Here is a 12,285-nt window from a genome sequence, read left to right as displayed (position 1 = left end):
TGTAGTGAAAAGCCTGAGCTGGGGCACAGAATAACATCCTTCATTATACTGTGTGACAAGCCACTTAATCTTTTCAGGAAACACTCAGCAACTGATAAAATATTTCACTTTTCTGTCTTTTCTGTTGAGATTTACACACTTTGGGACAAGTTTAGCAGTATTAAAGGGCCGTGTAGCACCTCATGTATCGAGCCTTTCCCGTGCTATGTGTCTGAAGTGATAATAGAGTGGCTTACTCCATTGCATAGACTTATTTGTGCTATAAAAATTTGTAAAAATTTGTAACAATCAGCTATGGATCCTAAATTTCAGATTACCATGGTAGTAATGCTATAAATACATAGTCAGCAAAACTTGACCTGGATCAACACTGCCTATCCAGGTATTTCTACATTTGAATAGAGACGAGATGTTTGAGACCCACATGTCTGGTCTGAGGTACTACCAAAGAGATAGATCACATCATCTGTAATTTAAGCATGGATTTCAGTGACAGCTGAAGATGCTAATGAGAAGAAGCCTCTAGCTGGCTGACATCTCTAGGGAGGAGAGCATGAGAAGTGATGTTTCACTTTGATATTTTCAAGTTTGTCCTAATATACCAGATGTTTTGAGAAAAGAAACTTGTAGAATAAGCTGTATATCTTTTCTGCTAATGAGGCACTGCATTAGTGAGAGGCTACTCATCATTTCTCTCTGTAGACCAGAGTCAAGCAGCTGCTTTGCTAAAGAGAGAGGAATGGCTGTGTCAAAGTTTTGAGTGAAAGCCTTGTGTACCTTCCAGTGTGTGCATCGTCAATGCCCTCTGCTGGCTGAAGCCCTTGGTATGTATCAGTATTTTTCACACTCCAGTGAAAGGAGTGAAAAAGAATTCCTGTAAGGATTGTTACACTGACAGAGTGGGACAAACTTAAGCTTTTAACTCAAAAACTTTGTATTTTGCATACCTAAGTTTGTCATGTACTTCATGATAACTGAAATAGTGCATAGCACAGACAGCCTCTGTATTATAGTCCCAGCAGTAAGGTACTTTATGCTTTTCTTTTTTTTCTTTACTTTAACAATATTATAGTTATGGGACTGCAGGGTGCCCTTAGTGTCCCTTTGAAAGGGTGGTAGATAGGTCCCTGCCTCAGGAAATCATCACTTTGACACTGGCCATCTATCATCTTGTCTTAACCTGCTAGCAGCCTGAGGGAGCAGTGTGCTTCAGAAGGAGACTGCCAACAAAGGGTCCATTTCTTCTCCAGGATCTTGGAGTTCTGTTGAATAAATACATTTTCTGAGATGATAACAAAGGCAGAGAAGGGCAACTGCTTATTGTCTGATGTCTGCATATATTTATGTGGCTGAACACCATACTCTGGAGTTGTGTGCACAGAAAAAAAATGCTGACTGAATATATAGAGTAATTATTCACATTAATTTTCATACTTTGTGTTTGTCTGTTTACTAATCAATAACTAATTTATCAGCTATAAATTAAGGGTTATACAGGCATGCACTGAAAAATATAATCTAATTGCTACCGGCCAAGGAGAGCTATGATCAATATACCATGATGGTGGTAATTAGTGAACATAAATGGAACCCAAAGTTATTCCCTTAAGGATGCTAATATTGAGAGATGGCAGTCACCTCCTTGACTTTTACTTTTTCATATGTAACAAGGGGACAACAAATGCAGGAAGATTTTACAGTCCTGAGTACTACTGACAGTGAAGAGAAAAGTAGCTGTGAAGGGTTCAGAACAACTCTCATGAAAGAACTAAGGACTCAGATCCTTGACTGATGTTCACAAAAACTTAAGATTGATATCAAATACTGTGTGTTTACATGACTATCATCATTAAGACAAATACCACAATGTTAAATTTCAGTGTGGTCTTTCCAGAAAAATAGACAGAAGCATCTGAGAAAGCCATGCATTGGGCAATATTTAGAAGTGTTAAGGGATGAAGTTAGACCAAGAAGCTTTTTTAATCAGTTTCCAGCCACTTACACAATGGTTTTCAATAAAACAGGGGAAAAATGCCAAGGAACAAAAAAAAACATAAATGCTTTTAAGGAAGATGAAGTTCCTGTGTAGTACAGCAGTTACATTTTTTTAAACCATACAATAAATATTGCTTTATATCAATGTTATTCTTTGGTATGAAATCTCAGGCCCTAGTTTTGTAGGATGTTTTGCTTTGATATGACAAGTATCTGCCAATGCAAAAGGACCTGGAGAAGCACACTGTGAAAACCTTTCAAGTAAGTTTTAAGTATGTATGCTTGAAGAATGGAATTGTCTTCTTAAAAATACCATTAACACAGCATGATGGAATATATTTTAAAATTAGGTAACTGTCTTTGCTGTCTTTTTGTTTGTATTGAAAAGTGATGGACAGACACATGTACAATTCTCATCTGTGTCTGCAAGCTGTCCAGTGCATATTGCACAGCTCTGAAACCTTCCACACAATTATTTGTCAATACATAAACAACAGGGCTTCCCAGTGTGATACAGGGATTAAAGCAATTTTTGCTGGATGTGTTGGGATGCTACTCACACCCTTGGCTGCCTCAACGTGGTCTCATTGGCCTGTCTCTCAAAATCTCTTTCCATGGTGTTGTTTTTATAGAGAGAAGCAAGAAACTGCAAGGCAGAGATTTGATTATAATTTCAATTCTGTTCAGTCTCTGTAAGTGCCAGTAGCCATCTCTCTTTTAAAAATGCCAGTATTTTTGGATGTCCTAGAATAAGCAACACAATAAACCAGACTGAGATTCTGCAGATAGAGAAGAAGAATTTCAATTAAAATGTTAGTAAAATTTCAAGACATTGAAGGAGGGCACTGGAGGCAGTGCTTGCATTTCAGACAGCTTTCATTTAGACCATTTCATCAAACTCATTTCCCAGTACCTTAGTGTTGCCAGCCTGAATTCTGCCTAAAAGGAAGTACAAAATAATGAAAAGCAATCAAAGTGAAGTGAATGTTGCTCTAGTATTTAATCTTTTGAAAACAAAGAAACATAAAAAACTGAAACTATAAGGCTACAGAGACAACTAATGTTTACAGGAAATTAAGTGAATGGGAGGTGGTATTTGGGATTTTTTGGGTCTTATTTAGGAAAATGAAAGTTTGGCTTTGAACGCAGATAGCCATCAGCAATGCAAGGCATAACACCCCTTTTCTGTCTTTTTTCCTTCCTTACTGGCTGACTCCATAGTGGCTCTTTAGCACAGAATATAGGCAAGACAAATACAATAGAGAACAAAATGATGTATTTTGAAAATAGTGTCATTTTACACAGGACAGAACCAGCCTGAATCACACTATGTCAAGTTTGTAGGATTTAAAAACATGAATTGCAGATTCAGTAGGTAATATAAATATCAGAAATTATATTTATGTATGGAGCTTAGAAAGACATTTTTCTGTGGACAGTTTATTTCAATAGTCTGCTTTCTTCTCACCTTCCTTTTATTTTTCTCATCCTGGCTGCTCTACAGAAAAAATAGATGGGATCAGGTGGATAGATCTAATCTAACATATCAGTTACCATGTTCCTTTGTCTTTAGAGTGGGCCTCAGGGAAGGGTTGTCTGTATTAAATACCAGGTAGGTAAAAACTCTTGGATGGGAACTGGTCTGTCCACATTCCCCACTGCTTCTTCACTCTTTCTCTTCTGCAGTTCACATCTTCTGCATAATCTGGTAAATCCTGAGTGATTTGTCTCAACTCTTCTGTGATTTTGACTTCTCATTCCTCCTTTTCTGGTGATTTCACTCATTTCTCATAAAAATGCTCTACTTACTATTTTTTGGCTGAGAATGAAAAATAATTTTGGCAAGATTTATAGATTTTGTGAACATGTAAGCTCTCTTATAACAAAGTGCAACTGATCCAGTGTCTTTCACAGCACTAGATATAAACCAGCTTAACTTCAGGAAACTGATGGTCGGTGCAAAGCACTGCAGTATTTGAACTAGAACTGTGCATCTCAGCTTAAAATTTTAATTATGTTAAAGCATTGTGCTGAAAAAATAAAATTTCATGTAATTCATACAAAAAGCTCTAAGGCATTGTCAGTGTCTTTCCAGTTTTCAGAAACTCTTTGATAGTTACCAGAAGTACAGTGTGAAAGGGAGGGACCTCATGTACAGGAATTATGCAGAAGACATACTATGCCTTTTGTTTGCCCAAGATCAATAACTGAAATAAAAACTCTAATGAAGAAACTATGGTTTTGAAAATGTGATCAAAACCAGCTGGCTTCTTTTGTGCTAGACAGTCCAGTACATACATATTTTTTATTCTTCATTCGACTTGGAACATTGATGGCAGAAACAGCTTTGAATTGTGGACTCAACACCTTAACTCTGATGAAAAAATTGTCACTGCCTCATGATAACTTGTTGTCCAAAGGCCATAAAACATTGTAACTCCATGTTAAATCTAAAGTTTGTATCTATTTTTCTTTATCTCTGTTATGACTATCAATCTGTAAAATCCAAGGCAGTGGATATGTGTTTTCTGCTAAATTTAGGACTAACTTTTCATAAATAAACATCTACTATATTGAAATCCTAGGTATTTCCATCAGTGAGGCAGGCTGCAACTGTGAGAAGTGATTTATTTATGCAGATCATGCCTAGCTTTGGGGAGACTTTTTTAATCTATCCATGCCAGCAGCCACTCTTCACCCATGAGAAGTCCATCTGTCTATTAAGCATTTGACATAATCTGGAAAGGGTGTTTTATCAAATGAACTACAGTTAATTGCTTCTAAGTGCTTAAACTGACTATCCATAAATCATAACTGGACTCAATATGAAACTGGGAGCGGTTCTCTTCTGAGGCATCTCTGCTACTTTAACAGTGCTTTTGGCAATGAAATAAGATGAAGTCTTTGTTCTGTCAGTTGACTGGATGAAAAAGGTCCTGAGATTAGGGATCATGGGCACTGGAAGTGAAGAAAGGGAGCCCCAGGTTCCCAGTGTCATTGCATCTGGCAGCCTCCATTGCTGAGTCTTCCTAAGGAACAAACTGGGTTCCACCAAAGAGGCTGCTCAGGGAACAGGAGGCATAAAGTAGGTCCCACACTCAGTCTTTTGTCCAAATGGCATGGACAGTCCTATCCAGTTGCTAGGGCTGGCTGGAAAATTCAGGACTGGTGACCAGTGCCAGCAGGAAATCCAGAGGCAGATCAGATGAATTATGAGTTTTGGTCCGACAAAACAACTGGAAGCCAAGGAGGGGACATCTAAATAAGGAGGAGGGCTTGAGAGAAGAAGAGAAGAAAGAAGAATAAACTGCTACTGCTCAGATTTTAAATTATGAAGCTGTAACATTTGAAGTCAACCTATTATAGGTAGAACCCTTTGAAGAGTTGTGAATTTACTTAATTAAAAGAAAAACCACAATGTCCCTGTAGATACAGTGAAAGGTAGAGAAAGAGAATATTAATCAGATAAATTTTATGCTTCAAAGTCCCACAGATCTAAGGTTAAGCCAAATAGTCTTAAGAGCTAATTTTCACATGGAGTCAAATTAATTCCTGCACAGAGCATCAAACCTGTTGACTACTGAAATTCAGTGACATCTAGGTTAAGATTTAGCTGTTTTAAACTGGATTATCAACTCTTTTTTTTTCCTTTTTTTTTTTTTTTTTTCTCCAGATATAACTATTAAAATGTAAACTGTAAAAAAATGTTCCTTATTTTGGATTACACTTTCATATGGTAAAATCAATATATACATACTGATGTATCTTTGGCACAAATAGTAGTTTATAGAACTAAACTGAAGAAACACATTCAAGCTGAAGTGTCATAGAAAAGGTTACCTGATACAGATAAGACCACAGAGTTGCAGCTGTTTTATGCCTTTCAAGAATGATTTTTCTGTGTAAATAAAACCTTTAAAATCTCAAACGCAGCTATGGAAAAGAGTATTCTCACTTTCATGGGTCATTTATATTAAGGCTCTCAAAAGCAGAGTTAAAAAAACCATATTAAACAGTTTTATCTTATAGGATGAAGAACTACTGAACGTACGAGTATCATTTGCTTCTAAATCATATCCTCTGGCAGCTGTGACAGTGTTATATTCTGCAATTGTTATATCGAGCATATTATCCCCCAAAGTAGATTGAAAATCTTCTATTTCTGGATGTGTAGATAATGTCACCTTACTCTGGGGGGCAAGTGAAAATACCGTACTGTTAGACAGGGTCTTTTCTTCAGACGCTTCTACATTAGAAAGTGAATTTGAGGATATGTGAATGCAAATATCTTCTGAAATGCAAACATGGAGGTAATTGATGTCATTGATATCAACTCTAGGTTCACAACTTTGCCCTGCATAACAGTGACAATCAAATTTTTCCACGAATGTTTGCAGATCCTGAAACGTTGGTTGCCCTCGCAGAGTGTATTTTCCATCTTTTGTCATTTGAATGACAATATTCTCAGGGTTCAAATGAAGATAGTCACTGGAATTCCACTTTTTCCGTGCACAAGCACCAGAGTCTTGACATAACACTTGGCTACAGATTCTGGCTGCCATTGTGACATTGATGAGGTACGGGGTCAAAGTCCTCCTCAGGTAGTTGTCCAGAGTTCTACAGGTGTTCTGTGGAAAGAGCACCATATTTGCAGTGTTTAGTATGGAAATCATTAAATCATTTAATAAAATGTTACCATTCTAGCACCATAGTGGATATCTGAGAGTTTTTCTCCTGAGGCTTGGATAATAGTCACTACTGGTTGTTGGAAGCAAGATTATCTGAACAGTTAATCATCATCACAGAAAATTTATGTGGGATGGCTGCTGGAGTTGTTATGAAAAACACTTATGTCAGAAAGTAGATGACTAACCTTTCATTTTATCAGTATGCTTTATGTAGCATTTTGAATCAGATGCATTTTAAGTTTCTTTTTATATGTCTTGAACTGATCTCACTCCTTCAGCCTGAGCAAGTAAGTTTTCAAACAAATAATCTCTGTAAGATTTCAATTTTCCCCTGACCTGAATAGCTAGGTTGTAGGAGTAGGGAACTTTCACAACATTTTTTAATGGAAAGCATTTTGGGAAGATAATCAAATGGAAAGTATATTAAAGGAATGGATCATTCTAATTAATCATGAAGTTGACATGTGTTCTGTGTATAATTGGCACAGTTTTAACAACCAGAAGCTTTGCCAAATCTTTGTTTCTGGTGCTTTTTCCGTATGGCATTTGCCTCATAATAGGCATATATACAGCTAATACTTAAACCCATGGAGATCACTTCAGTGAATCTGAGGTGTATGTAAATTTTATTGGTTTTAAGTATCTATTACAATCCTGCCTGAAAATTTTGGTTGATGCAATTCTTGCAGACGTGAGGCTCACAGTAGTATTTCCTTCCTGAAAGGCTATTGACTGATAACTGTAAAAAAAAAAAGTGCCATTAGTTTACTAATAGATAGTTTGTCTGGTCTGTGGAAAATTCTGTTTGCTTTTACATATTTCAAAATTCAAGCAATAAAAGTTGTTGCTCCTCTACATTCTGGTATTGGGGTAGTTGCTTCAGGTGCAACAGGTACGCTTTTTCAATGGCACAAACATAAAAAAAAAGACTCAAAGTGGGATGCTTTCAAGAATTTCACCTTTCCAGAGCTGCAGAATTTTTTTTGGCTGTGCTTTCTCTGACAGTAGGCCCAGCAGTGTTGAAGACTTCTTTGCTCTTAGAAGACTTCAGAAGAGTCTTCCCAAACAGAAGTTTCTTATATCTAGCTTGCCTGGGTATGAATGGGCTTATTCAAAAGATTTACTTGAACATCTTTATAACTATTTTTCTCAAACCAAGTATTTGACTTTGCTAAAACAAATTTGATTTTTTTTTTCTCTTCTGACTCAGATCTTTCTTTAAATGAAAGTAATCGAAGTACTACTTACAACACACAGAACAATCTAGAGCTGAGATTTCACAGACTGATTCCTTGTGTTTTAATATATGCTTTCTAAGTGCACTACTTTAAAAAGAAAAGTACCTTTTAAAAATTCTTCTGAGCAAACACAAGTAATTTTTTCTGTACTTTGTGACTAGAGTGTAATGAAGATACAGGAATTTTTTCCTTAAATTAAGTAAAGAAGTACTAACATGACCACAGTTATTGTGGTAGCTTGTCCAGCTACTCAGAGCCAACACTGAGATTTTAAAAGACTGAAATCTTATTTTGTGTAATCAGTGACAATATTAATAAGCTTCACATATGCTTATTTTTTAACTAAGATGGCTGTCAATATGGATTAAAAATTTTAAAAGCTGAGGTGTAAGTAATCATAATGCTTTATATCCTTTTCACTTTATTGCTCTTTAAAAATGTCATGTAATTCTTTAAAAATGCCATGTCATGGCATACCTTATTTTGTGTTAAATTCATATCACCCCAGATCACAATTCCAGAAGCACCCAGTGCAGCAGATTCTCCAATGGTGTTTACCAGGTCATCCTAAAAGGAAATGTGCAAAGGTAAGAAAGCTATTACATAAGAGCAAAAAATATAATGCATATTGTAAATTACAAATCCAGAATAACTACTTTGAAGACAGCAAGCAATGAAAACATTCTGCTCTTAATTACACTATTTTATTCTGAGCTTAGGTTCTACAGGTCATGCCAGAAAATGTTGCCAACTATTCCCAAGTTATGTATGTCATCTGCTTAGAAAAACAAGGCTGTAAAGCTGAGCCAGTGGTTAGCCATATGACATACACTCCTCCAGCCATTTTAAGTTTTATTTTCCATCATTGCCTCCTGCCTGCTCAGAGCTGGTAGTAACTGGTTTCAGTAATGCTGCCTGAAGCAGAGGCTGGAAAGCACAGTCTTTGGTTTGATTTCTGTTGTTTTGTTTTGGTTTGGTTTTTTGCCTTAATTTCAGTTACGAGAAGTGCTACAGCAGAAAAGTAGCAAGAGAAAGAGCTTTCACCAACAGGAATCTCTTTCCTCCAGGGAATGGCTCTGGCTTTTTACAGAGATTGATTTGGGAAATTTGTTTCTGTTCAATTCTCCTATTAGGGTCAGCTATTAGCCCAGCCCTAACAAATTCCTTCAGCTCATCCGAGATGGAAGATGACTATGGAAAGAAAAAGAACAAGTTAAAAACAACTTGCTGTGGGGCACATCACATGAAAATGAAAACTGTAAGAGTTATAAGATTTAAATTATTAAGTAGGAGCCCAAGAGGGACTCTGGTGCCCCGCTTGGCTCCCAAAGATATCCCCAGAGCTGAGGGGCAATGCCTGGTGATGCTCTGTTCGGCATGGGAGAGGACTTCAGACATAATGCAGTCACCAGGACCACAACCTTTAATTCCCCATTCATGATAGCCTGTATGACCAGGAAGAGATTCCCCAAATTAGTGGTATTTTTGATAGGGTGAGTGTATATGAAAATGTGAAGGGGACAGTGTATCCAGAACTGCAGTAAGATTATTAGACCTTAATCAGAGCCTAACCTTGACTAACCCAAGATGCTGAAATTTCATTTTGTAAGCTACACAAGTGTAAGGATAGACTTTTCTCACTAGCTTTTCAACTCTTTTTTTTAAAGTAAAGAAAAACTCTCTTCTATTTTTTTTCCTTATAACCTAAAGAGCAGGCATTAGGCTATCCCAATTTTACTAATTCTCTTTGGAAGAAGTTACTCAAATTTCTTCCCTCTGATTTAATGTACTAAATATACTTTCTAGTTTTGTTAATCTTTTGCTATGTGTGAGAACTGCTCACAGAATAAAATGCTGTTTGATAAATATCATGAGAAAGGTTTGAAAATAGAACTCTCAGCATTCTGTTTGACAAAATTGGTTTGATAGAATAATTTGAAATTTTACACAAAAATCTACACTCTTTTTTCTGATACAAGTTAGTGTAATTTCTTTCCACTTAAGTTTGAAATATTTAAGCCCTAGTTCCACTCACCTGGGAGAGGTATTCCTCATGTACATCTGTGAATACTGGCCGTGTATATACAAAAACTGGAAGGGGATGAGTAGAATTAGAAACATCTGAAATCCTAATGGCTTCTTGAACTCTGTTGCGAACAAAGAGCTGGGCATTTCTGGAAGATCTTAAGGCTGTCTCTAGATAGACAGATGGATAAAGTGCTGTGCTTTCCTGCCACAACCAATTAAGCTCATTATTTCTTTCTATTTCAATATCTAAACAGGTTCCCGTGTAATTATGTGGGTTTTGTTTGTAATCATAGTTATAACAGTCTGGATAAAGGTAATATCCCCACAGACGATTTGGCTTCATTTCTATACCCAGCTTTAAAGTTTCCAACATAACTGATTTTGCTGCAGCTTCAAATTCCATTTTAGCTATGGTCCTGGCCTCAGCTTCTGATAGACTGAGGTCTCTTTGCTGAACCAGTTCAATGGATTCCTGTCTATAAATGTCTTTTGATCCCCAGTTCCTTATCCACACAGGTCTCCAGTTTTCCCAGTCAATGACAGCCAATCCAAACTGTTCATCTGAAGGAATATAGAACTCGATGTCCTCTCTGGCTTTTTTTAAATGATTCTCAAGCAACATAAGTTGGGGGAGTCCTCCATTGTACGCTTCTCCTGTGTCTTCATTTTTGTAAGGATAATAGCCAAGCCTGTCTGGATAGAAGAGAGTGATATTTTGCCCAATGGATGTCTTCAGTGTGCTTCCAATGAAAGAAAAAAAATTCATGTCCAGCTGCACTCCAGTCTTTTCAGTACAAAGTTCTGTAGGAGCATTCCAGATAGAAAGGAAGGGTGAATTAGAAATAAGTGGACGAGCTCTTACATTCAGAGATGAGCAGCAAGAAACGAGAAGAGTGGCGAACACCATGCCGGATGCTACAGGATACATACAGGTAACACAGATGCCAAAATTTTGTGCTTGTCTGAGAGTTTCCATTCTAATATGTGCAGTGACAGTAGGTGCTTCTGACCAGATGAAAATGAAATGCTCCCTGGGGTGTTCAGAAGGTTGGTTTCCTGTCAAAAATTTTACCATACAATAGATTTCTTCAGATTTATACCTATTAAGCAATATTTCTTAGTTTTAAAATAGGGGCTTTTTTTATATGAGGCTCTCTGTCATTTCAGACTGCAGTAAACCTTTCAACAACTTCTGAGACCTAATGCAGAAAAAGAAACAATTGTAGATAAAGTAAAAGATGATTAATATTTCATTTCTAACCATGAAAGAAATACCATTTGTTATTTCGAATACATTGTAATCTTTGAATAAAAATCCCCTTTGAAGGAAAAGGGCAATGTGCAATCATAGAGAAAATAAACTCTCTCCATATAAAATTGTGTGTATATGTATATGCATATATATATATATATATATATATATATAAAGTAGATATAAAACTGAGAGTAGAATGCTCTCCAGTGAGTTATGGATCAGAATGAGTATGCTTGGTAGTGTCCCGATTGTTCCAGTGAATGATGCCTGTAAATGTGAGCAGTCTTGCAATGTCTTCTCTGAACCAATAGTAAATTACAGCTAATATTTCTCACCTATCTCAAAATAAAGTTCTAGTTCTTAATGCACTAATTTTACAGAGCACTTAAGGGAAAATATAAGATTACACAAACATCAACTGTTGTACACATGCAAGAAAACAAGCCTACGCTCACTTAACTCATTGAGGTAACTGACATAGCATAGGCACTCTTGTCTTCTGTCCAGAGGTCTTTGAAACAGTCTCAAAAAGTTGTGTATCATCTTGGTATATGGCCCATCTATGTGTTGCTTGAGGCCATTTGAGATTTACAGATTAAGTGACTCCAAACCTGCCTGGAGCATAATTCATTGAGAAAGCTGAAGTGGTCCATACACCCACAGGGAGCAGTCGGGCTTTTAGTCAAGAACAGAATGGTAATGGTAGTGGTCATGATGTGTTCAGCAACTTTTCCATAGTAGACCAGTAGCTAAAGCATTCCTCTGTGTGGTAACTCACCTGAATCCATTTCCCTCCTGATTTTGAAATGGTTCAAACCTAGATCTGTGACTTTCCGTAGAGACCTCATGATTAGGCCATAAGATGTCTAAGGAGTACATAGGTGTGTGCATGAAAATATAGGAGTCACCATGAAGTGGGCCACAGGGTAGTGGGAAATGTAAAATGCTGAGGACAGAATGAAAAAGGCCAGTAGGAGTTTGGTTTGCATTACTGCATTCAACGTGAAGTGGAAACTGCAAATCTTTGGTCCCTACATTTGAATTAATTCTCTTCCTCTGTTTGTCACTTCTGTGGCTACTT

The 12,285-nt window shown here is 36.9% G+C and overlaps 1 protein-coding gene across 3 annotated transcripts in view; it reads right to left on the bottom strand.

The window, feature by feature from the left end:
- Window positions 1–3,249: 3,249 nt before the first annotated feature.
- The window catches only part of SPAM1 (sperm adhesion molecule 1), a 46,027-nt gene continuing 36,991 nt past the window's right edge, over window positions 3,250–12,285 (bottom strand). For all 3 annotated transcript variants that reach the window (XM_071733774.1, XM_071733773.1, XM_071733775.1), the window contains 3 exons: window positions 9,957–11,148; window positions 8,399–8,488; window positions 3,250–6,623 (listed from right to left, as the gene is read on the bottom strand). In XM_071733774.1, the coding sequence (XP_071589875.1) occupies window positions 5,964–6,623; window positions 8,399–8,488; window positions 9,957–11,024 (1,818 nt within the window). In that variant the 5' untranslated portion in view covers window positions 11,025–11,148 and the 3' untranslated portion in view covers window positions 3,250–5,963. The remainder of the gene's footprint in view (window positions 6,624–8,398; window positions 8,489–9,956; window positions 11,149–12,285) is intronic.

Source organism: Heliangelus exortis, chromosome 1 (genome assembly GCF_036169615.1).
Source record: "Heliangelus exortis chromosome 1, bHelExo1.hap1, whole genome shotgun sequence".
In the NCBI taxonomy this organism is placed as follows: domain Eukaryota; kingdom Metazoa; phylum Chordata; class Aves; order Apodiformes; family Trochilidae; genus Heliangelus; species Heliangelus exortis.
Note: the sequence above shows the minus strand (reverse complement) of the source record. Positions and strands in the feature narration are given on the sequence as shown.